Source organism: Vipera ursinii (assembly GCF_947247035.1).
Source record: "Vipera ursinii genome assembly, chromosome: Z".
NCBI lineage: Eukaryota > Metazoa > Chordata > Lepidosauria > Squamata > Viperidae > Vipera > Vipera ursinii.
The window spans coordinates 3,668,391-3,694,550 of record NC_139517.1 but is presented as its reverse complement, the minus strand read 5'-3'; the positions used below and the strand labels follow the sequence as shown (position 1 = coordinate 3,694,550).

General features: G+C 46.7%; 1 protein-coding gene across 3 annotated transcripts; it reads right to left on the bottom strand.

The window, feature by feature from the left end:
• Positions 1–1,281: 1,281 nt before the first annotated feature.
• Positions 1,282–22,499, bottom strand: SLC22A17 (solute carrier family 22 member 17). Of its 3 annotated transcripts, none has more exons than XM_083377703.1 (10): positions 22,220–22,499; positions 20,094–20,441; positions 18,088–18,191; positions 13,963–14,117; positions 11,064–11,229; positions 8,200–8,333; positions 7,318–7,423; positions 6,591–6,814; positions 4,711–4,822; positions 1,282–4,038 (listed from the first exon to the last, which is right to left on the bottom strand). In XM_083377703.1, the coding sequence occupies exons 2-10, from the start codon at positions 20,430–20,432 to the stop codon at positions 3,723–3,725; spliced, it is 1,656 nt and encodes a 551-aa protein (XP_083233829.1). In that variant the 5' UTR covers positions 20,433–20,441; positions 22,220–22,499; the 3' UTR covers positions 1,282–3,722. The 3 variants fall into 3 exon arrangements, with proteins under 3 accessions (XP_083233829.1, XP_083233830.1, XP_083233831.1); XM_083377704.1 differs by lacking the exon at positions 22,220–22,499 and adding an exon at positions 21,899–21,993; XM_083377705.1 differs by lacking the exon at positions 1,282–4,038 and having other exon boundaries at positions 4,056–4,822.
• Between the last annotated feature and the right edge of the window lie 3,661 nt (positions 22,500–26,160).

Here is a 26,160-nt window from a genome sequence, read left to right as displayed (position 1 = left end):
ACTCCCAACCGTGCTCATAAGTTGAGGAACACATTGTACCACCTTTGGGAAGAAAATCAAGAAGTCAAGGTGATAGGATCTTGCCGAAGGAAACCCCCACCCCCCCTTTTGGTTGTCCCAAAAATGCTTTTTTTTTTTTTCCAGGAGGCAACTGGTCTTTCTTGTTTTTCTTTGAAGACGTTTCGCTTCTCGCCCCAGGAGCTTCTTCAGGTTCTGACTGGATGGTGGGGAAACGGAAGGATTTATACTCCTTTGCAGACATCTGGTCGTTTGCCTTCTTTTAAGAGCAGTGATTGCGAACCTTTTAGAGACCGAGTGCCCAAACCACAACCCAAAACCCACTTAGGTATCGGTGGGTGCCGAGTGGGCGTGGCCGCGGGGGTAACGGCAGACTGGGTGGGATTAAAAAGTTCAATCGATCATCAATGCCAACTTTGCGAGATTTTTTTCCCTGAGAAAAGTTGAAATTGATTGATTGATGGAACCTTTCTTTTCCCCCGCACATGGCGGTGGAGGTTTTATAAAACTCAGATGAAGGCCTAGGCTAGGAGTAGGCAACCTCGGCTCTTTTATGACTCACGGACTTGAACTCCCATCTTTGAGGGGCAGCCCCTCAAGTACTGAAACACTGCTATCATGTCCTTCCTCGCCCTTCTCTTCATTAAACTAAAAAAGGTAAAGGTTCACCCGCACGTGCGTGCTAGTCGTTTCCGACTCTAGGGGCCGGTGCTCATCTCCGTTTCAAAGCCGAAGAGCCAGCGCTCATCCGAGGACGTCTCCGTGGCCAGCATGACTAGATGCCATAGGCGCACGGAACGTTGTTACCTTCCCACCGTAGTGGTCCCTATTTTTCTACTTGCGTTTTTATGTGCTTTCGAACTGCTAGGTTGGCAGAAGCTAGGACGAGTAGCAGGCGCTCACTCTGCTACGCGGCACTCGGGATTCGACCCGCCAAACTGCCGACCTTCTGATCGACAAGCTCAGCGTCCTAACCCACTGAGCCACTGCGTCCAGACATCCCCAATTCCAGCAATCGTTCTTCATGTTTTACCCTCCAGTCCCCTGATCATCTTTGCTGCTCTTCTCTGTACTCTTTCCAGAGTCTCAACATCTTTTTTTTTTAATATAATGGTGACCAAAACTAGATGCCGTATTCCAAGCGTGGCCTTACCAAGGCCTTGTAAAGTGGTATTAAAATTCTTGCCCCCCAAAGACTCCGAAGCTTAGCCAGGGATTTTCCCCGAGTGGATTTTGTCCCCCCCTTTCTTTTATTTAGCTTATTAACAGTCAAGTGTTTTATTTCCCTTTAAGTCTACAAAGCAGTCCAAAAAAATTGAGCCTCCTGGGGGGGGGGCAGAGGAAGGGGGGGGAAAATGTTGCACGTTTAACTCCCAGGAAAGCAAAAGTTAAGTGTGTTAGTACACACGCGTGTGCTTCGGCCTGAGTGATCCCTCCCTGGGTATGACGCTGTGCCACTCCTTCAGCGATCCTCTCTCCTTAAATTGGTACTAAAACCTGCTATTAATTCTGAGCCCTGAAAAACGGAAAAAAAAAACTGGATACAGGAAGTCCTGGACTTGCAAGTTCGTTTAGCGACCGTTCGGAGTTACAACGGCACCGCAAAAGGACTGTTTGTCGTACGTACGACCATGGCAGCCTCTCCCTGGACACGCTATCAAAATTCAGAGGCTTATTGACTCCTATTTATGACAGTCGCAGCATCCCCAGGTCACATGATCTCCTTTTCTGATCTTCTGACAAGCAAAGGGGAAGCCAGATTCGCTTAACAACCAGGCTACCGACTTACGACAAGCTGCAGTGATTCACTTAACAACGGTGCCAAGAAAGGTCGTAAAATGGGGCAGTTAATTTGCTTAATTCTCACTTAAGCAAAAGACGCTTGGGGCTCAACGGTCGTTAAGTCGAGGACTGCCTGTACGTTCCAGATTTGGGAGGGCAAAACCGACGGCTGAAACCGTCTTTCGTGTACAGCGGCCGTTTTGTTTCCCTTCACTGCAAGCAAATAACGCTAGGGGGAAAAAAAAGATTTCTGCATAAAGATTTGCACATTTATATGTCCCAAAGGTGCTTTTTTTTTCAGGAGGCAACTGGACTGCCAGGTTTTTCTTTGAAGACGTTTCGCTTCTCATCCAAGAAGCTTCTTCAGTTCTGACTGGATGGTGGGGAATGGAAGGATTTATACTCCTTTGCAGTCATCTGGTCATTTGCCTTCTTTTAGAGAGTTGTTGAGGCCACTTGGAGGTTTGTCTGTGTCCTCAGGGTCGTCCGAGCGGTGCAAATGGACGGGGAGCCTTCTCGGAGCTACTGAAAAGATTGTGTGTTCAATTTTGACCAGTGCTTTTTTTGTAAAATAAAAAGGTGCCGGAACTCACACGTCATACAACCCGCCTTGCCTACCCTACAAGGTTCCATCCAAAAAAGGTGCCGGAACTCCGTTCTGAGCGTTCTATGAGGAAAAAAAGCCCTGATTTTGACCCAGAGCGGACATCCATGTGGCCTCAACGACTCTCTAAAAGGCAAATGACCAGCTGTATGCAAGGAGTATAAATCCTTCCATTCCCCGCCCTCCAGTCAGAACCTGAAGAAGCTCCTGGGATGAGAAGCGAAACCTCTTCATAGAAAAACAAAAGTCCAGCTGCCTCTTGAAAAAAAAAAGCAGCTTTGGGAGAATGACTGAGAATCTCCATAGATGTTAAATGAAGAATTGGCCAAATGAAGAATAGGCTGATCGGACATTTTTGGATGCCCAGATCAAATCCGTCCACCTCGAGAAGCAAAGGATAATTAATCCTTGTCTGATCTAATCGGCGGTTTCTTTTGGGGAGGAAAGGAAAACCGTGTACTGGAAACAAATCCGAGGTTCAACTTTTAGGATTTCGTCACCTCTGATCCAACGTCCTGAATGCGAGCCCTTTGCAAAAAGAGATGTGTGTCACGGACACAATTGTTAAAAAACGAGAGGAATGCATAGGTCAAACCCTTAGTTCCTGTCTCGGATTTCAATCCGCAGGCTGACTCCGGGCCCTAACTCCCCTGTCCTACATCGGCAAAACGAAAAAACCAAAAATTAAACAGAATTATTTCCCCACGTCCCCAAACCACGTCCCCAAATCGAAGAACTTTTGAAAGAAAATCCAAGAGAGATTTTTAAAAAAACTGGAGGATCAGCCCAACCTCCTAGCTAAGCACTTCGACACTTTGACCCCCGTATCCTTCGATTCGTAAAGCCCCAAAATCTTTCCGTTGCCAAAAGCAGAAAGGCTGTTAAAAAAATTCTCTTCCGGGAAGAAAGTTTTCAGATTTCTTTTTTTTCTCTCTCTCTCTCTCTCTCTCTTGCAAAGCTTCTGCGTCGTCCTTGAAAGTCTGGCTTAGCTTTAATTTCAAATCTCAGGTTGTTTTCGGAAGAAAGAATGGCGGGTGGATGTGTGGACTTCAATTCCCCAGGGAATTCTGGGAATTGAAGTCCACACCTCTTTGAAGTGCCTGAGATCGGGAAATACTGCTCTGGCTATTTTTGGGGCAACTAGCTACGAATCCTAGTTCCCAAGGGCCGCAAATGGAGTCTGTCCGTTTTAACAAACGAGTTGCTGCTACTGCTTTCGGGCGACATCAGAAGCAGGAAAAGGCCAAAAATCTGATTTTTTTTTCCCCTCATGGCCTCCATTCGGCCCTTGCGTTTGCTGGACGAGCAAGCCATGGCATCAGCTGGCAGGATTCGGGGTGGAAAGCAACGGCACATCGTCTCGCCGCGTCACCCCCTCGGAGTCCCGGTCCGCCAACTGGCCGGCCCGCCGGAGCAGCGAAGGCCTCCGATAAAGTTCTCCATCCTGCAGGCCTTCGGGCAAAGGTTTGCGTTTGGTCTCGGGCAGGAGCAGCAGGCAAAGCAGGGCCAGGATGTTGAGGGAGGCCAGAACGATGTGTTCGAGGAAGGAGCCGTGCTGTTCTCGCACCCGCAACAAGGGGGCGCTCAGCCCTCCGAGAGATGCCAAAGCCAGGATAATGCCAAGACCCTTCCCTCTGCGGGAAGAAAATTGCCCTGTTATATTAGCAGGAGTCTCGAGTTTTCCGCTCTGTTGTCCTTCCCCATCCCCCCTTCATATTCATTTATTTATTAAATTTATATACTGGCCATCTTGCTGTTTGGGACGAGGGAGGGAGGAAGGAGGAAGAAAGGAAAAGAAAGAAGAAAGAAAGAAAGAAAAAAAGAAGAAAGAAAGAAAGAAAGAAAGAAAGAAAGAAAGAGAAAGAAAGAAAGAAAGAAAGAAAGAAAGAAAGAAAGAAGAAAGAAAGGGATCGAGGGAGGAGAAAGGAAAAGTGATAGGAAGGGGGAAGGAGGGGAGGAAGGAAGGCGAAAGGAAAATAGATAAACAGAAGGAAGAAAGGAAGCGAGGGGAGGAGGAAGGAAGGAAGCGGGATGAAAGAAGGAACAGGTAGGGAGAAAAAAGGAAGAAAAAGAAAGGAAAAGAGAAGGAAGGAAGGAAGGAAGGAAGGAAGGAAGGAAGGAAGGAAGGAAGGAAGGAAGGAAGGAACGAGCAAAAGCTGTGGGGACTAGACATTTGAAGACAAAATGGGTGGACTGACAGATAAGGAAGGAGGTGAGTTTATAGTGGAGACTGTCTCTGTCCTTTAATTCTTTATTTTTCTACCCCGGGAGCCCTCCTCACTCTCTCGGAGACTTTTCTGCCTCACCTGATCACAGTGGGGATGACTTCCGCAGCGAAGAAGACGCTGAGCGAGCCGGCTGCGTGGGAGGTGAAGAGACCGAGAATGGAAAACGTTCTTCGGGCCGCGGTGTTGAGGTCTGCCACCGAAGACAAAAACGGAAGGTGTGAAGTCACGCAGGGTGGGAGAGCAGGGAAGGCAGCTGGACAACTTGGTGCACCCCCCCACCCCTAAGTATTCCCCCCCCCAAAAAAAGAGTCCTTCCACAATCCCGTCGGCCAGGGCTGCTAGGAACTGCAGCACAACGACCCATCTGGAGAGCTACGCACTTCCCCCGGCCCAGGCTCTAAAATCGACTCTGGTCCCCCCCCCTGCGATGCCTCATTTAACAACCGCATGGCCCAGTGACGAATTTGACAAATCCTGTTTGTGCTCGTAAGTTGAGGACCGTCGAGAGTTGATGACTACCTGTACGACTCAGGAACCCAGACGCGAGAGGTCTGCCCCGAATGAAGACAAACATGCGCGTCCCGGGATGATGTGGCAGGAGCCAATCTGGATCGGTCTAGCGCAGAGTGCGCTTTAGGCCAGGAGTTTCCAACCTGTGGCCTGTGGCCCAGTACCGGTCGGCAAGCCTGTTGGCCAGCGGGCCTCGGGAATGGCTGGCGAGTGCACGCAGATGCGCGCACACCCCACACTCGCGCTGTTTGCGTAGGCGTGCTAGCTTCACGCAGTCGCTAGCGGCCTGTGGACAGTCACTAGCACCGTTTCCACATGCGCACGGATGCTAGCAGTGGCGGCACCGCGGCGAGGGTGGGTGCAGCCCGCTTGCACATGTGCGCTGATGCTATCGCCACCGCTGTGCACGCGCACATATTTCCCTGTTCTTCCCTTTCCCTTCCCCGCCAATCCACAAAGCTTAGGAACTCTGCAGTGCGTGGTATTTTTGTGGTGCCTGGTTGTTGTGTGGCTTTTTACTTGCTGACTGGAGTGTTGATGGCCAGCTATCAAGTCATTGGCTGTTGTTTCCTTGTGCTGTAAAGCCCTTGGCTCTTAAGTACCTGATAAACACTGGTGTTGCCCAACAAGGAGCCCATTTCTCCAATTCTTTCCCTGGCTGTCCCAAAGGTGCTTTTTTTCAGGAGGCACCTGGACTTGTGTTTTCCTTTGAAGACATTTCCCTTCTCATCCCAGAGGCTTCTTCAGCTCTGACTGGAGGGTGGGGAACGGAAGGATTTATATACTCCTTTGCAGTCATCTGGTCATTTGCCTTCTTTCAGAGAGTCGCTGAGGCCACTTGGAGGTTTCAACTGTGTCCTCAGGGACACCGGAGTGGTGCAAACGGGCGTGGAGCCTGCTTGGCATTTGCAGATTTGCGCTCCTCAGGTGACCCTGAGGACATAGGAAAATGTCCCAATGGCCTCAACGACCCTCTAAATGCAAACGACCAGCTGTCTGCAAGGCATATAGATCCTTCCATTCCCCACCCTCCAGTCAGTTCTGAAAGAAGCTTCCTGGATGAGAAGCAAAACGTCTTCAAAGAAAAACAAGGAAGCCCAGTTGCCTCCTGAAAAAAAGCACCTTTGGGACAACCACAACCTGGATGACTTGAGAACCAACATAGATACTTCCCTGGCTATTTTTGTCCCTGCTCGGCCAACAATCTTAGTAGCTGCGAAACTGAATCTCTGTCCTTGTTCACTGCAATGTGAGGCTAGCGAGGAGTCTGGGCCTCCTCGTCGGACCGCTCGCTTGTGTCCTTGCAATCTGGTGGTTGGCTTCCTCCCTGTCTCTCCTACGTAGTCACAGGCTCCAGCACAAGTCTGGGAGCTTGGAAGAGTAAACCGCTGGTCCCAGATCGGATCCTGCAAGAAGACTCTCCTTGGAAATTAGCCCGGGGTTCTTACATTCTCCCAGCCCCAGCAGGATCAGAGAGGCGATGCCAGTCAGGGTCGTGGTGAGGAGCAGAATCCCGCGACGTCCATACCGACCGACGGTGAGGCAAAGAAAGAGGCAACCGAGACCCGCGCTGCCGGCGGACAACAGGAAGGGGAAGTAGAACTTGGCGCGTGGGTCCTCCATGGACTCCCAGGCCTGCTGGTAACAGTGGCAGATCGCGTGGGCTATGAATCTGGAGGAGAAAAATACGCCAACCTGGTTTAGGTCACGGGTTCAAGTGTCTCAAAAGCCTAAGAACAAACAAGGATGCTCAAGACCCTTTTAGGATGGAAGGAAGGAACTCATTGCCACTGAAAGGACCGTAAGAGGAAAGTAAAGAGAGTCAGTTTGGTTTAGTGCTTAAGCACCAGACGAGAAAGTGAGAAACTCTGAGTTCAAGTCCTGATATGGACATGAAAGATCGTTGGGTGACCTTGGGCCAATCTCCAGGAGATGGTGAATTCTAGTCCCGCCTGAGGCATGAACACTGGCTGGGTGGCCCAGGTTGTTGTTGTTGTTTTTTGGTGGGGTGGCAACAGACTGACTCTGTAAACCACTTAAAGAGGGCTGTAAAGCACTGTGAAGCGGTATATAAGTCTAACTCCTATTGCTATACTTCTCGCCCACCCCCAGGTCTACTCTGCCATTCCTGGAAGAGCCTCCATAGGTTCTAGTAGCATACCAAGTTCAACTTACGTGGTAAAACCAAGGATCAGAATGTTCTTCCAGATGTTCCTGCATGACAGGAGAGTGCGGAGTGAGATCTGGGCAGCTGCAGGCAGGTGACAAGCGTTGTCCAGCTCTAAAGGGTTGGTACCAAGATGGAGGGACCAGATCGTGGAGGAGGGAAAAAGGAAGGTCAATCAACCTTGTGTCAGAATGGAGAAAGACAGAGGGAACCTCTAGAGCAGGGTTTCTCACACTTGGCTGCTTTAAGGTATGTGGACTTCAATTCCCAGAATTCCCCAGCCAGCATGGCTGGCTAGGGAATTCTGGGGGTTGAAGTCCACACATCCAGGGCTGAACGTTGAAAAACACTGTCCTAAAGGCCTCAAAGCCAGCCCTGGGAACTCTGGGAGTAGAAGTCCACACATCAAGGCCCAAAGGTTGAAAAACACTGTCTTAAAGGCCCCAAAGCCAGCCCTGGGAATTCTGGGAGTTGAAGTCCACACATCCAGGCCTGAACGTTGAAAAACACTGTCCTAAAGGCCTCAAAGCCAGCCCTGGGAATTCTGGGAGTTGAAGTCCACACATCCAGGGCTGAACGTTGAAAAACACTGTCCTAAAGGCCTCAAAGCCAGCCCTGGGAACTCTGGGAGTTGAAGTCCACACATCAAGGCCCAAAGGTTGAAAAAACACTGTCCTAAAGGCCCCAAAGCCAACCCTGGGAATTCTGGGAGTTGAAGTCCACACATCTTATCTCGACTCACAAACGAGCAAAGCTGCAAAGTGCTCAGTTATCCCAGAGCAGGCTGGAAGGATCCCAGTTTTAAAATTACAGGCTGTGCTCCAGTTACGCCACAGTGCTCAAGTCAACCAGCTGGAACGAAGGGGGGTTTGACAAGCGGGATCACTCACCCTCCAGCGCCTCCCGCGTCTCGGATTCCTGGGCGCTGCCATCTTGGCACAGGGCTAACAAGACGTCCTTGGCCCGAGCTGTTCGACGGGTTGCCAGGAGCCAACGGGGAGATTCAGGGAACAATCCAGGGCAGCTAGGAAGGAAGGGAGGAAGCAGAGAATTTAAGAAAGAGGAACAATTAAAGGGGGTGGGGGGAAAGGGAGGGAAGAAGGAAGGGAGGGAAGGAGGAAGGAAGGAAGCAGAGGGAGGGAGGAAGTTTAAAAAGAGGCAATATTAAGGAAGGAGGAAGGAAGTTTCAAAAGGAAATATTAGGGAGGGAGGAAGTTTAAAAAGAGGAAATATTAGGAAGGGAAGGGAAGGGAGGAAGGCAGGAATTTTAAAAAGAGGAAATAGGGCAGGAGGAAGGAAGTTTAAAGAGGAAATATTAGGGAGGGAGAGAGGAAGTTTAAAAAGAGGAAATATTAGGGAAGGAGGAAGGAAGTTTAAAGAGGAAATATTAGGGAGGGAGGGAGGAAGGAAGTTTAAAAAGAGGAAATATTAGGGAGGGAGGGAGGAAGTTTAAAAAGGAAATATTAGGGAAGGAGGAAGGAAGTTTAAAGAGAAAATATTAGGGAGGGAGGGAGGGAGGGAAGAAGGAAGGAAAGGTTTGCTAATTGAAGTCCTATAAAAATAAAAAGCCACAAAGGAAGGAAACTGATCTTCCAAATAAACAGTCCTGCTAAGCAACAGGGAGAAACAGGTCTCACCCAAGGAAGATGAACAAGCCAGGATTAAGTGTGGCGGGAGGGACTTCCTTGTCCAGATTTCAAGATTCGGTGGTTCTATAACCACGGAGCAGCCTTTGAGTGAACCTGGGTGCTCTGTCCTGGTGGGGCCTACCTCGAAGGGCTGCGAAACTTCTCCCAAATTTCAAAATCTCCCAAATTTCTCTCTAATGGGTGGCCAAAATGGGCTTTTGGGGTAAAGAGGACCATTTAAGACAAACGGAAACATACGGAATATAGCCTCGTAAATCTTATTAGAATACTTCCATGGCAATTGCTGAATTTCAAGGTGTCAATTTTTCTTCTCACTCAGCCAATTGTTCTCTTGAAGACAGCCGAAAGCAGGAAGTAACCCGAGGCCTATGACTTATGCATATTTATACACGCCTAATTTTTAGACATGCATAAATAGCGATGCATCTTGTCAGAGCGTGCACAGTCTTGTTGCGCAAGATAACTCAGGAGTAAACACAGTAAACAGTGGTCTATAGTAAGTGGTGTCGATCAGAAGGTCGGCAGTTTGGCGGGTCGAATCCCGAGTGCCGCGTAACAGAGTGAGCGCCTGTTACTCGTCCCAGCTTCTGCCAACCTAGCAGTTCGAAAGCACGTAAAAATGCAAGTAGAAAAATAGGGACCACTACGGTGGGAAGGTAACAGCGTTCTGTGCGCCTTTGGCGTCTAGTCATGCCGGCCACATGACCACGGACAACGTCCTCGGACAAGCGCTGGCTCTTCGGCTTTGAAACGGAAATGAGCACCAGCCCCTAGAGTCAGAAACGACTAGCACGCACGTGTGGGGGAACCTTTACCTTTTTATCTACAATATCATACACCAGGAACAATATATACCCATGAGCTAATACAGCAGGATCCAACAAACCACAGTTACAGCAGGAAACGGAAGAGAGAGAACACATCAGCAGAGCCTTCCTTTTAAAAAATGGCTCTTAAAGAGACCCAGACCCTGCGGAGTCATCCCCATCATTACATCTTACTTCTTACATTACATACGCTGGTTAGCTGTTAAATCAATACCTTGACACATCTCCTTGGTTTGTAAGGGAAGATTCCTCTTCCCCATGTACAGGTAGTTGAATTACGACCACAACTGAGTCCCAAATCTCTGTCATTAAGTGAGACATTGGTTTAAATGAATTTCGCCCCCTTTTACGACCTTTCTTGCCACAGTTGTTAAGCGAATTGCGACAGTTGTTAAGTTAGCACAACTCTGTTGTTTTAAGCGAATCTGGCTCCCCAGTTGACTTTGCTTGTCTGAGGGTCACAAAAGGAGATCACGTGACCCTGTCACAATATGAGTCAGTTGCCAAGCAGCCAAATGTTGATCACGTGACCGCGGGGATGTTGTGACGGTCGTAAGCGTGAAAATCGGTCATAAGACACATTCGTCCGTGCCACTGTAACTTTGATCATTCACTGTTGTAGGTCGCGACGCCTGTGTAAGTGAGGCTGGAAGCACAAGCGACACTTGCACAAGTGAGGCCCGAAGCACCAATGATGCTCGCACACGTGAGGCCCCGAACACCAGCGACACTTGCACAAGTGGGGCCCGAAGCACCAATGACACTTGCACAGGTGGGGCCCGAAGCACCAACGATGCTTGCACAGGTGAGGCCTGAAGCACCAACGATGCTTGCACAAGTGGGGCCCGAAGCACCAATGATGCTTGCACGTGAGGCCCGAAGCTCCAACGATACTCGCACAAGTGAGGCCCGAAGACCAATGACCCTTGCACAAGAGAGGCCAGAAGCACCAATGATGCTTGCACAAGTGGGGTCCAAAGCACCAGCAACACACGTGAATGAGGCCCGAAGCACCAGCGACGCTTTCACAAGTGAGTCCAAAAGCACCAGTGTCGCTTGCACGAGTGAAGCCCAGAACACCAGCAACGCTCGCACGAATGAAGCCCGGAGCACCTGCATGTGCGCCCACCAGCCAGCCACTCACACGGCCCCGTTGCAAACAGGCCGTGGACCAATAGTGGGCCACAGCCCACAGGTTGGGGACCCCTGGTTGAGTGGTTCTGGCACCCCTCCCTCAACACTGCCTGGCCCGGTGTGGAGAAAGGCAAGTCAACTTACCCATAGAGTAGGCAGACCCCCATTCCGGCTGAGATCAAGCCTTGGAGCACCCTCCAACTGCCGCAGGCCCACGCCAGTCCCAACAGGAGGAATTGTCCTCCCACCTGAACGAGGTCTCCCGCCATGGCGACTGGGAGTCGTTGTGAAGGACAACACAACTCCAAACCTAGGTAAAAGAGAGAAGTCGGGCAGGTTAACGGAAGTGCAATGCAGGTCCTCCTGTACGTGACCAGAAGGGAGCCCCAATTTTCTCTTGCTAAGTGAGAGATTGGTGAAGTGCCCCATTTTACGACTCTTCTCGCCACATTTTAGGGGAAACCGCTGCATTTCGTAACTGAGGAAAACCGCTGTTAAGTGAACCTTGCTTTCCCCCACGGCCTTGGCTTCTCTGAAGGTCGCAGAAGGGGATCGCGTGACACCCCCCCATGGACGCTGTGACCGTCGTTAAGTGGGAGTCAGTCGTCCAGCGTCCGAATGTAACTCGCGGGACCATGGGGATGCTGCAATGGTCATGAAGTGTGAAGCGTGCCCTAAGTCGCTTTTTTCCAGTACTGCTGTAACCTTGAATGGTCACTAAACTAACTGCTGCAAATCCAAATTTCCAAATTGTTCCTGAAATTTTAGAGCAGCGTTGTAGAATGTTGGCAGCTTTAAGATGGGTGTGATGTCAACTCCCAGAATTCACTGATCATTTTCCGGAAAAAAATGGTGGACAATTGGCTTGCTTAACAATCATGACATTCACTTAATGACCTGTCTGAGATGGTATAAGTTCTCCTGCTGGAGAAGGGGGCTGGACTAGAAGACCTCCAAGGTCCCTTCCAGCTTCTATTCTATTCTATTCTATTCTATTCTGTTCTGTTCTATTCCTTATTTCTATTCTATTCCATTCCATATATTCTGTTCTGTTCTATTCTATCCAATAATTCTTCTCTATTATTCTATTCTATTCTGTAATTCTATTCTATTCTATTCTATATTTTCTCTATTCTATTCTGTTCTATTCTATTCTATTATTCTATTCTATTCTATTATTCTATTCTATTCCATATTTTCTCTATTCTATTTTATTCTATTCTACTCTAATATTATTCTATTCTATTCTATTCTATTCTATTCTATTCTATTCCATATATTCTATTCTATTATCATTATTCTATTCTATTCCATTCTATTCTATTCTATTCTCATTATTCTATTCTATTCTATTCTCATTATTCTATTCTATTCTCATTATTTTATTCTATTCTATTCTATTCTATTCTCATTATTCTATTCTATTCTATTCTCATTATTCTATTCTATTCTCATTATTCTATTCTATTCTCATTATTCTATTCTATTCTATTCTATTCTATTCTATTCTATTCTATTCTATTCTATTCTATTCTATTCTATTCTATTCTATTATTCTATTCTGTTCTGTTCTGTTCTGTTCCGTTCCGCTGTGCTCTACTATGGATTCATTTAACAACCATGATTCACTTAATGAACACTGCAAATAATGTCCTAAAATCAAGTCAGTCACATGACGAGCCATTTAATGATTCTGAGCTCCATCAGAGTCCTAAGTCGGGAACTATTTTTTTCCTATTTTGTCTGGAAGAGGAACCAGTTAAAGAAATCGATAACACGGGCAAAGCATTTTGGACATAACATAGAACTAGAAAACTGGCAAAGCCTTTGGGAAAGAACTTTTAAAATAGCAAAAGCGGTAGCATGCAAAGACAATTTGCATAAAGTGTTTTATAGATGGCACTGAACACCGGTGAGGTTAGCAAAAATATTTAAAAATATATCAAGCAATTGTTGGAAATGTAAACCAAAAACCAAGCACTTATTACCATCTTTGGCGGAGAGGCTGTCAAAGCTAAAAGATTCTGGGTAAGAATACATACAAGGTCAGAGAAAATGATTCAAAAACAAGACAGGTTTTAAGCCAGAATTATTTTTGTTAGGCATAATTGTAGGAAATTATGAGAAAGAGGGTATATGTTTAATTTTACATAGATTAACTGCAGCAAGAACTGTATTCGCTCAACCTCGGTAAAATGAAGATTTACCAGTGGAGGAAGAGCTAATTAAAAAAATCTTAGTGTGTGCAGAAACGGATAGACAGACACTGAAAATGAAAGAAAATTCATACACCTTTTATCGTTGGCTAGAAAAATGAGGTAGAGAGAAAGGAACTTGACTAGAACTAAGGAGAAACTTCCTGACAGTTAGAACAATTAATCAGTGGAACCACCTGCCTCCAGAAGTGGTGAATGCTCCAACCCTGGAAGTTTTTAAGAAGAGACTGGACATCAATTGGTCTGAAATGGTATAGGGTTTCCTGCCTGAGCAGGGGGTTAGACTAGATGACCTCCAAGATCCCTTCCAGTTCTGTTAATCTATTTACAACGGTTGCAAAGTCTTGGGGGTCACGTGATCCCCTTTTGCGACCTTCCGACAAGCAGTTTTCCTGACTGAGCAGGGGGTGGACTAGATGACCTGCAAGGTCCCTTCCAACTTCTTCCTTCTTCTTCTTCTTGCTATTAATGTTATTAATGTTAACGCTATTATTAATGCTATTGATATTATTAAGGTTATTATTAATATGTATTAGCAAGTTAAATGTTGGAATCCAGACAATATGTTGCTGATAAAATATTAAGCACTTGTGATTATAAAAATTGATAAAAATATGTATGTGTGTATGTATGTGTGTGTATCTATATCTATATCTATATCTATATCTATATATCTATATCTATATCTATATATATATATATAAACATGGATTTACAGCCAAAGCTTCAGTCCATTAAAAACAGAAAGACTCTCGTGGGTCACTTCCAGCAGTCCAAGCCTATCCAAACTTTGGGGCGATGCACGACCGTTTCAGGGTGATACTTACGGGTGACGTAGAGGGCGAGTTGTAAGGCCCCCAACATGGTGGCCCAGAGGCTCCGGCCCAGTATGAAGATGGAGGGGGACGTCGCGAAGGCTGCCAGAATGCCTGCTGGACAGCCGAGAATCAGAGACAGGAGGAAGGTACTTCGCCGCCCTACACTGCAAGGAGCAAGCGAAACGGAGAGATTACAGGTTGGTCCTCGACTTACGACCGCAACATGGGTTGTTAAACAAGACGTTCGTTAAGCGAGATGTGCCTGAGTTTTGTTTTTTGGCCAGGGCTGTGAGGCAAATTGTTGACTCCTGTGGTTTTGCCTGGTTTTGCCCCACTTTATGACCTGTCTTGTCACAGGTGTTAAGTGAATTGTGGCAGTTGTTTAGTGACACGGTCGTTAAGCGAATCTGGCTTCCCTCAACGACGATTTGTCGGAGGCCGGCGGGGAAGTTGACAGATGGCAATTGCGTGACCGTGGTCACATGAACTGCCAACCTAGCAGTTCGAAAGCACGTAAAAATGCAAGTAGAAAAATAGGGACCACTCCGTTGGGAAGGTAACAGTGTTCCGTGCGCCTTTGGCGTCTAGTCATGCCAGCCACATGACCACGGAGACGTCCTCGGACAAGCGCCGGCTCTTCGGCTTTGAAACGGAGATGAGCACCGGCCCCTAGAGTCGGAAACGACTAGCACGCATGTGCGGGGGAACCTTTACCTTTACCTTATCCTATTAATATTATCCTATCTTATCCTCTCCTCTCCTCTCCTCTCCTATTCCTTATTTCTATTCTATTCTAATATTATTCTATTCTATTCTGTTCTGTTCCGTTCCGTTCTGCTCTGCCCTACTACGGATTCACGTAACAACCATGATTCACTTAACGAGCACTGCAAACAATGTCCTAAAATCAAGTCAGTCACATGACGAGCCATTTAATGATTCTGAGCTCCATCAGGGTCCTAAGTCGGGAACTATCTATTTTTTCCTATTTTGTCTGTTATTTAATTTCACTTATTTTCAAGGCAGGCTGCAGGACACCCAAGGGCACATACTATCATCAATTCCATTTCATTCCATTCCATTCTGCTCTCTTCTCTTCCTATTATATTGTCAGAATCCATTTATTATCATATTCATAAATGTATGTTTAAAACGTTGTTCCTAGATTCTGCCATCTCCTGAGGAGGAGGGAACGAATGTGTATTGAGCCTGTATTAGGCATTTCAAAGGAAAAGAGAAGCCTTTTGAACTGGGGGAACAAAAGGGAGGGCTAGGGCAGGTAGCATCTGGCTTGTGTCACGGAAGAGAGCAATAAACATGAAAGGTCCTAAGTTCCTTTTTCCCACGAGAGGGATGATACGAGGTAAAGGATGGGGGGCTGACCAAATAGGGTTAAGGGGGGGGGGGTTTGAACCGGGAACTCTTTATAAGGTTTTAGCTTGTAGAACAATATTAAGTCCTGTCTTGTATTCCTACAACCAAGCATGTCATAGTAAAGATTCCTTTTGGACTAGATTTGGCTCCAAGAGTTTTGTCTTCCTAAGACGTGGTTTGGGGTGGGTCCTGACTCACTCCTAAGAGAGCCCGCTGGTCCCAACACTTTCACCGATTCAATTTCACTCTCAAACACTTGCCGGGGGGGGGAAGAACCTCCTGGCAGACGCATTATCTCACATGCCCCAATATAACAGCACATGGGTAACTGACTTTAAACCACTCGTGCCAGAACAACAACTGGCAGCACCAGTCACCACCAGGGCACAAGTAAAAATGAAGCCAAAAGTGGATAGCCAAACCGGAATAGAATTCCGAAATTCCTTGGAAGGGGACGAATGGTTCCAGAAAAATAGGCATGTGTGCACTATTAAAGATGGGCTACCTTGGGTGGGTGAGAAGTTATACATACCTGCTCCCCAGAGGACCAATTTCATGCAACTGTGCCATGATACAAAATCAGCAGGACATTTCGGGTTTGTGAAAACATTACACTTAACTAAAAGGCAATTTTGGTGGCCATCTATGAAAAAAGACATAGAAAGCTATGTGAGCAGTTGTCAAATTTGCGCGATGGCTAAGAGGTTACAAAGGAAATCGCCAGGACTGTTACAACCGGTGGCGGATCCCTCGGCCCCATGGAAAGAAATAGCCATGGACTTTATCGTAGAACTACCAGAAAGCAACGGAAACAACCATTGTCTGGACTGTCACTGATCTTTTCTCTGAACAAGTGCATTTCATACCTTGCCAAAAAATTCCAGTTGCAAAAGCATTAGCAAAACTTTTTCTACAGCATATTTACAGATTGCATGGGGCACCACAACGCATCATATCTGACAGGGGGGTGCAATTTACCTCGGCATTTTGGAAGGAATTTTTATCGCTGTTAGGAACTACCCAAGGACTGACATCTAGTCATCATCCGCAGGGGAATGGGCAATGTGAACGGTCTAATGCAGTACTTGAGCAATATTTAAGATGTTATATAAGTTTCCAACAGACGGACTGGTTTCGCAGAAGTGGCATATCACAACGCAGTTCACTCCAGCACAGGTTACACTCCTTTTCAAGTAGCTACAGGCCAAAGCTTCAACCCCATACCTGAACTAACCCTCAAAGAACCGGTAATTCCAGAACTAAAGGAATGGATTGCTCAGATACAATACACCTGGCCTATTGTCAGAAAAGCGTTAACAGAGGCTAGATTAGCACACAAGACACAGGCAGACAAGAAAAGAGCTGATCCCACACCGTTCAAGGTGGGAGAGATGGTATATCTGTCCACAAAATACCTTAAATCTCTCCAACCCTGTAAGAAATTAGGACCAAAATACGTGGGACCTTTTCCAATTAAAAGAATCATAAACCCAGTAACAGTTGAATTAGGATTACCTAAAAATCTTAAGACAAATACACCCTATCTTTCACTGCAGTCTAATAAACAGAACAACAATCTCCCCTACGAACAAAAATCCCACCACCACCCCCTCCCATCATAGTGGAAGGGGAACAACATTTCGAGGTGAAATAAATTTTGGATTCCAGAAAACATCATGGAATGACCCAATATTTAGTGGCTTGAAAACACCTCCCCTCCTCAGAGAATGAATGGGTCGATAAACGCCACGTTAAAGCACCAAAGCTTCTTAAGAGATTTCATACAGAGTATCCGAACAAACCGAGTTAACATTTACATATGTTTTTTTTCTTTTCTTTTCTTCCCTTACAGATGGACACATCTTTTTTCTAAGGAGAGCGAACTGTCAGAATCCATTTATATCATATTCATACATGTATGTTTACAAACGTTGTTCCTGGATTCTGCCATCTCCCGAGGAGGAGGGAATGGATGTGTATTGAGCCTGTATTAGGCATTTCAAAGGAAAAGAGAAGCCTTTTGAACTGGGGGAACAAAAGGGAGGGCTAGGGCAGGTAGCATCTGCCTTGTGTCACGGAAGAGAGCAATAAACATAAAAGGTCCTAAGTTCCTTTTTCCCACGAGAGGGATGATATGAGGTAAATGATGGGGGGCTGACCAAATGGGGTTAAGGGGGGGGGGGTTGAACCGGGAACTCTTTATAAGGTTTTAGCTTGTAGAACAATATTAAGTCCTGTCTTGTATTCCTACAACCAAGCATGTCATAGTAAAGATTCCTTTTGGACTAGATTTGGCTCCAAGAGTTTTGTCTTCCTAAGACGTGGTTTGGGGTGGGTCCTGACATTTATACTATTCCTATTTCATTGCATTCTATTATCATTCCATTCCATATTTTCTACTGTATTCTGTTCTGTTCTTTTGTTCCATTCCATTCCGTCCGCTCTGCTCTATTGTATTCCCATTGTATACTATTCCATTCCATTCCATTCCATATTTTCTATTCTATTCTATTCTATTCTATTCTATTCTATTCTATTCTATTCTATTCTATTCTATTCCATTCCATTCCATTCCATTCCATTCCATTCCATTCCATTCCATTCCATTCCATTCCATTCCATTATTAAATTTATATGCCACCCATCTGAAGGTCCCTCTAGGTGGCTTACAATCGTTAAAAAAACAATGAAAAGAAATATTAAGGTTAATCCAATTTAGTTTACAAACTAAAAAACTCCCATCCCAAACTTCTAACTTACCTGTCGGCCAGGTGACCCAGGAAAACGGCTCCTGCTGCAAAACCCAGGAGGAAACAGATCTGCTGCAGAGGGATGACCCAACTTCCAGAACGATCCAGGGACCACTGAGGGGAAAAAAAAAGGAATAAGAATTTTTTAAAAATAATCAAATTATGCTTCAGGCTAAACGAGTGCCTAATTGAAACCTGAAACTGGAAGGAATCCGGCTGCATCTTTTCAAACTACAGACGGTCCTCACTTAAGGACCTATTTGAGATTACGACGGTGCTGAAAAATTGGTGCTCGGGCTTACAACCACCGCAGTGCAGGTGGTCCTCGGCTTACAACAACTGGGCCCAAAAGTTTCTGTTGCTAAGCGAGGCATCTGTGAAGCGAGTTTTGCTCCATCTGACGTCCTTTCTTGCCAGAGTTCTGAAGTGATTCCCTGCAGTTGTTAAGTTAGTGACCCGGTCGTTAAGCGAATCTGGCTCCCCCCCATTGACATTTGCTTGTCAGAAGGCCGAAAAAGGGGAATCACGTGAGCCCGGGACACTGCGTCCGTCATAAAGAGGAGTCCCTTGCCAAACGTCTGAATTTTGATCATGACTTTCATGGCAGGAAACGTCGTAAAATGGGGCGAAGCTCCCTGAACAACCGTCTCACTGAGCAAAAGAAATTTTGGTCGTACGTTGAGGATCATCTATATTCACTAAGCATTCCATTTATTCTCCTGTAATTAAAAGAAAAAACCCTTTTGCTGATCACACTTGACAAATTGCTATAACTTTTCCCTTCCTTTGTAGAGGAAAACAATGACCATCCCCCCCCCATTTGTTAGGCTCCAGAAGCGGCCCTGAGGTGTGCACTTTGCACTTTAAACAACCTCACAAACAATCCATATCTGGATTTTAACATGTTTCCAGTTGCACCATCATTGACAAATAACCTTTTTAACATTCTCACTTCGGACATTTATCAGCTGGTGGCTTCCCAGTCTCTGTGATTAATAATTTAAGAATTAGGAATTAGTAATTCTACTTAGATTTGTAATTCTACATCATCACAAGGCTATTTGAACAAAATTTCGCCAGCGTGGAAGAACAGTCCTCAGCTTATGACCGCAATTCGGCTGACAAAATTTTTCCCCTGTTGTTAAGTGAGTTTTGACTCCATTTTACCACCTTTCTGGCCACGGTTGTTAAGTTCATCACACGGTCGTTAAGGGATTCGTAGCTTCCCCTATGAAATTTGCTTGTCTTCTTAAAAACCTGCAGTGATGGAGCACTCACAACTTCTAGTGGCAAGTTGTTCCACTAATTATAGGTTGCTTCTTTCTTTCTTTCTTTCTTTCTTTCTTTCTTTCTTTCTTTCTTTCTTTCTTTCTTTCTTTCTTTCTTTCTTCTCTCTCTTCCTTCCTTCTCTCTTCTTCCCTTCCCTTCCCTTTCCTTTCCTTTCCTTTCCTTCCTTTCCTTTTTGTTTCGTCTTTTATCAAAATGGAGCTGGAAGGGACCTTGGAGGTCTTCTAGTCCAACCCTCTGCTGAAGCAGGAGACCCTGCTGTTTCAGACAAATGGCACGCTGCCGCCCACCTGCCGCTCGCAGTGCTCCCACCGCCCGGGCAAGTTCGTGGCAACGCCGCCGCCCACACGGTACTAGCGGCAAGGGTGCCACGAGCAGGGGTGAGCGCGCGCAGACACGCACGCGCACTGCCCAGCTACTCACACCCCCCCCGGTGGACCAAGAGGCCACGGCCCGGTAGCGGGCCACGGCACATAGGCTGGGGACCCCTGGCGGGCACGCCTATAACTTGTTTGTGCACACGCGTGGCTGCATTCACGCTTGCCTGTGCGCGTGCAAGTTCCCTGCCCCTCCCTCTCCCACTGGGGGGGGTCGAACCCATCAAGTTTGGAGACCCCCGTTCTAGGTAACTTATTTGTCACTGAAGACCACTGAAGACCTCAATTTTCATTTTTAACGTGTTTCACATGAATCACAGCAGCGGGAAAACGAAGCGTCGGGCATACTCGCCTCGGTCACCGGGTTGCTGGTCAGGATGGGGAGTCTGGTGGACCCCCCCCTCTGCCAGTGGGGCCCGTCACAGGTGGCATTCTCGGGCAGCTTGGTGCCGTTGGGGTCCCGGCACTGGCGCACAGGGGTGAGAGCAAAGAGGGCATCGGAACCCAAGGCCAGACCCATGAGAAGGCAAGGGAGGCAGCTGAGAGCCAGCAGAAGACGCTGCCGACGTTGGCCCCGGGCCCCCAGGCGCCCCAGCAGCCATTCGAAGGAGGGAGGGCCCAGCTCAGAAGCCGAGGTGGTAAAATCCCTTCGGGGACCCCCGGGATCTGGGATCGGGGGGCTGGTATCCATGGGAAGAGTCTGTGAAAGGGAGGAGGGGGGGAAAAATAGAATTAATAAGACGGCAAGAAGGAAGAACGACAAGAGAGAAAACAGAGTGGGTTTCAAATCAATGCTGTTCAACTTGGGCTAATTTCAGAGGGGTGGACTTCAACTCCCAGAATTCCCCAGCCAGCACAGCTGGCTGGGGAATTCTGGGAGTTGAAGTCCACCCGTCTCAAAGGGGCCAAGACTGGTTTAAATGAATAGCTGCATCTGTAAACATTGGGAACCCGAGCATCCTTTAGGTGATGTGATGCGGCACTAGGCCCAATAAAAAGGCAAAGAAATACTAAGGGTAAAAGGTAAAGGTTCCCCCGCACATGCGTGCTAGTCGTTTCCGACTCTAGGGGCCGGTGCTCATCTCCGTTTCAAAGCCGAAGAGCCAGCGCTTGTCCGAGGACGTCTCCGTGGTCATGTGGCTGGCATGACTAGACGCCAAAGGCGCACGGAACACTGTTACCTTCCCACCGTAGTGGTCCCTATTTTTCTACTTGCATTTTTTACGTGCTTTCGAACTGCTAGGTTGGCAGAAGCTGGGATGAGTAACAGGTGCTCACTCTGTTAGACGGCCCTCGGGATTCAACCCGCCGAACTGCCGACCTTCTGATCGACAAGCTCAGCTTCCCAACCCACTGAGCCACCGTGTCCCTAGAAATACTAAACCAGGTTAAAATAAACCAAGAATTAGCCCAGCAGGGGGCTAATGCCTCCTTAAGTAACACCAGCTGCCTGCCATTAGTGCAGGTTCGAGTCCCACCAGGCTCAAGGTTGACTCAGCCTTCCATCCTTCCCAGGTAGGTAAAATGAGGACCCAGATTGTTGGGGGCAATTAAGCTGACTTTGTAATAATGCCGCTTGGGGTGTGTGTGAAAGCCCTAATAAGCAGGCATATACATAGAATGAAGGCTACTGCTAAGCTTGTAAGCCGCCCTGAGTCTTCTGAGAAGGGCGGGATATAAATGGAATTAAAATAAATAAAAAAAATATGCAGGGGGGAGAGAGAAAGTAGATTGTGAGTCCAGACAAGTACAATTCCCACGGTGAGCAGCAGGGGACGACATGAACTTGGGTCAAGGGGTCCCAAGCCATGGCTCCTCTCCCTCAAAGGGCCAGGAGACCACACCGCATTTTGGAGGAAGGGTCCCGGTGGGGGGGGGGACACAACTGAGGTAGGGGTGGGCAAGGCAGCATCTTCCCCCAGAACCCATCCCTACGATGCTGCCTGGCTGGCTGGGGATGCTAGGCATTGCAATCCACCTGGGGACGCCTGGCATGGCAACGCCCGCCCATGGGAAAGCTGGAAAGGAGGGCCGAGGGAGGGAAGATGGGCTTTGTAGTCGCCTACACGGCTGGTGTGTGTGTGTGTGGAAATGGCGAAGGAAGGCAGGGGGGGGGGGGAAGAGAAAAGCAGCGAAGATGATTTGCTTGCTTTCCACCTGCTTTCGTTAGTTCCGTCGTCGCCTGCTTTGGGGCCTCAACCCGCGAAGGATGCAGGCGTTCACACGACCCCCTTTCTGGGCACGCTCTGCTGTTAAGGTGCAACTAAGGCGGGTTGGGGGCAAATGCAAACGGCTGAGGCTTGTCGGGGGGGGCAAAGCAAGGGGGGGGGGGAATCCCGCCTGGAAGGAAAGGCCGGGGTGGGTGGGGGGGTCTGGAAAGGGGGTCCCGGGACGCGATTGAGGGCCAAGCGGCCGTTCAAAAGGCGGAGCCGGAGCCGCCGAGCGCAGCGGAGGGAAAGCCCCGTCGGGGATGCTCACCAAGCGCCGGCTGGGCGCCCACCGCCGGCTGCAAGACGCCCCGAAGCCGGGCCGCCACCGCCCGGGAAGCACAGGCCGAGGGAGCCGGCAGTCCCCGCCCCTCGGCCGCCTCCTCTTCCACCCAGAGCCGCCGCCCCCAGCCCGACGCAGCGGCTTCCTCGGCTTCTTTTAGGGAACCGGGGCGGAGGCCAGGATCGGCAACCTGGCGCCCGCTGCAATTCTCCTCCTGCAGCCCGGGCCGCGCTCGGTTTCGGGCAGGGTTTGGACTTCGGATTTGGGGAGGGGGGCGTCGGCAGGCGTGGTTGGGGCTGGAAAGGAGCCCCCCCACCCCACCCCCTCGGCCAGCGCCACGGGCGATCCCCAGCTTTTGCGCCGGCCAATGGAGAGCTGGGATCGGGGCGCAGCCGGTGGAGTTGATCTCCCAGCCCCCCCCCCCCGTCAGAGGAGCCTTCCGCAAGGATTACCGGGGGGGGTCGGGGGGGAAAACGGCATTAAGGAGGCATGCCGGGAGATGTAGTTCAGAAGATCCGGCCAAGTCGTATCCAGAGGCGGAAATTAAAACCCACCCTCCCCCCCTTTTATTTCGCGCGCATCATCTCGTGTGTGAATGCCAGCCTGGGTTCCCGCAATTTGAAAGTCCCCTCCAAGTGTTTCTTAACTTTTGTCCCTTTAAGACAGCGGCTCCCAACCTTTTCTATAATAATAATAATAATAATAATAATAATAATAATAATAATAATAATAATAATAATAATAATAATAATAATAATAATAATAATAATAATAATAATAATAATAATAATGATGATGATGATGATGATGATGATGATGATGATGATGATGAAGATGAAGAAGAAGAAGAAGAAGAAGAAGAAGAAGAAGAAGTAGTTGTTGTTCGAAGGGACCTTGGAGGTCATCTAGTCCAACCCCCTGCTCAGCCAGGAAACCCTATACTAGGGGTCTTCAAACTTGAACCTTTTATGAATTGTGGACTTCAACTCCCAGAATTTCTCAGCCAGACATGCTGGCTGAGGAATTCTGGGAGTTGAAGTCCACAAGTCATAAAAGGGCCAAGTTTGAAGACCCCTGCCCTATACCATTTCAGAAAAATGGCTGTCCAGTCTCTTCTTAAAAACTTCCAGTGTTGGCGCATTCACAGCTTCTGGAGGCAGGTGGTTCCACTGATTAATTGTCCTCACTGTCTGGAAGTTTCTCCTTAGCTCTAGGTCGCTTCTCTCCTTGATTTGTTTCCATCCGTTGCTTCTTGTCCTGCCTTCGGGCGCTTTGGAGAATAGCTTGACTCCCTCTTCTTTGGGGCAGCCCCTGAGATACTAGAAGACTGCTATCCTGTCCCCCCCCCCCCCCCCCCCGTGTCCTTCTCTTCATTAAATTAGATATATCCAATTCCAGCAACCGTTCCCTATATGTTTTAGCCTCCAGCCCCCTAATTATCTTTGTTGCTCTTCTCTGCACTCTTTCCAGAGTCTCGACATCTTTTTTACTTCGTGGTGACCAAAACTGATGCAGTATTCCAGGTGTGGCCTTACCAAGGCATTGTAAAGTGGTATTAGTACTTTACTTGATCTTGATTCTATCCCTCTGCAGCCTAGCACTGTGTTGGCTTTTTTGGCAGCTGCAGCACACTGCTGGCTCATATTTAAGTGATTGTCTACTAGGACTCCGAGATCCCTCTCACAGTTACTACTATTGAGCAAGGTACCCCCTATACTATACCTATGCATTTGATTTATCCTACCTAAATGTAGAACCTTACTTTTTTCACACTCCTCAAACGCTTCTGAGATATTCTTGCACCCGCTTACCAAAGTTCAAAATAACGGCAACGGATTGTGAAATTATACACTATAATTTTGAAAAACCAAGTTTTCGCATTCCCCCCCCCCCCGAATCTCATCTCGCACCCCTGGTCGGGAACTCCTGCTTTAGGAGGTCATGCACACGTATACATAACCCGAACTAGACTGTTGTTTCTATGTCATATATGTGGGTATATGCATTATGCTGTATTTATTTTTCTCATATTTATTTAGGTAGTGTATATCGGTCGTTTTAATGTATGCCGATTAAGTGTACATTCAAAGTGACAATAGTTATTCTATTCTATTCCATTATTTTTCTATTCCATATTTCTATATTCTATTCTTATTGTTCTATTCTATTCTATTCCATATTTTCTATATTCTATTCTATTCTTATTGTTCTATTCTATTCCATATTTCCTATATTCTATTCTTATTGTTCTATTCTATTCCATATTTTCTATATTCTATTCTATATTTTCTATATTCTATTCTATTTTTATTGTTCTATTCCATATTTTCTATATTCTATTCTATTCTTATTGTTCTATTCTATTCCATATTTTCTATATTCTATTCTATTCTTATTGTTCTATCTATTCCATATTTTCTATATTCTATTCTTATTGTTCTATTCTATTCCATATTTTCTATATTCTATTCTATATTTTCTATATTCTATTCTATTTTTGTTCTATTCCACATTTTCTATATTCTATTCTATTTTTATTGTTCTATTCTATTCCATATTTTCTATATTCTATTCTATATTTTCTATATTCTATTCTATTCTATTCTTATTGTTCTATTCTATTCCATATTTTCTATATTCTATTCTTATTGTTCTATTCTATTCCATATTTTCTATATTCTATTCCATATTTTCTATATTCTATTCTTATTGTTCTATTCTATATTTTCTATATTCTATTCTTATTGTTCTACTCTATTCCATATTTTCTATATTCTATTCTTATTGTTCTATTCTATTCTATTCCATATTTCCTATATTCTATTCTTATTGTTCTATTCTATTCCATATTTTCTATATTCTATTCTATATTTTCTATATTCTATTCTATTTTTATTGTTCTATTCCATATTTTATATATTCTATTCTATTCAACTCTACCGTTTCAAATGGCTGCCCACTCTTCTTAAAAACCTGCAGTGATGGAGCACCCACAACTTCTGGTGGCAAGTTGTTCCACTGATTACAAGTTGCTTCTCTCTCTCTCTTTTCTTTTCTTCTTTTTCTCTCTCCTTTCATTTCCTTCCTTTTTCTTTCTTCTTTCATCAAAATAGAGCTGGAAGGGGCCTTGGAGGTCTTCTAGTCCAACCCCCTGCTCAAGCAGGAGACCCTAAAAGCCACTTCTTTTAGCGCTGTCCTAACTTCGAACGGTCACTGAATGAATGATTTTAGGTTGAGGACTAGCTACATACCGATAATTGCAAATATAATTAAAGCTCTTGCAAGAACGATGCTCCACGCACGGGTAATCCCCAATTTATGACCAAGAATTGCCATCACTAAATAGGCTGATTGTTAGGTTTCTCACACCCTACTTTATGGTCGTTTTTGCCACGGTTGTTAAGTGGGTCGCTGCAATCGTCAAATGAAGCATGTGGGTCGTTAAGTGAATCCAGCTCCCCCTCCCCTTGAACCCAGGACGCCGCAGCCGGGTAAATACATGCCGGTTGTTGAATGCCTGAATTTTGATCATGTGATCCCAGCGAGCCGGTGATGGTCCAGTCGTAAATCACTTTTTACAGCGCCAGTGTAGCTCTGGGACAGTCGCGAAATGAACGGTTATAAGTCGAGGACTGTCTGTGCAGCTGAATGGAGAAGGAAGGAACCCACCGGGAGTTTAAAAACATCATTTTTTTAAACACACAGCCGTTATTTTTCCACCTATTTTATTATCATCAAACCTAGTGTGTGTCTGGGGAATATTTCCTGAGAGGAAAAAAAAAAGGACTTTGTCCCCGTTTACTGATATTCTGAAGGTGTTTCTGCTAATTCAGTGTGTTTTCAAGCTGGGTCCCTTTAAGAGGGGTGGACTTCAACTCCCAGAATTCCCCAGCCAGCCATGGGGAATTCTGGGAGTTGAAGTCCAACCC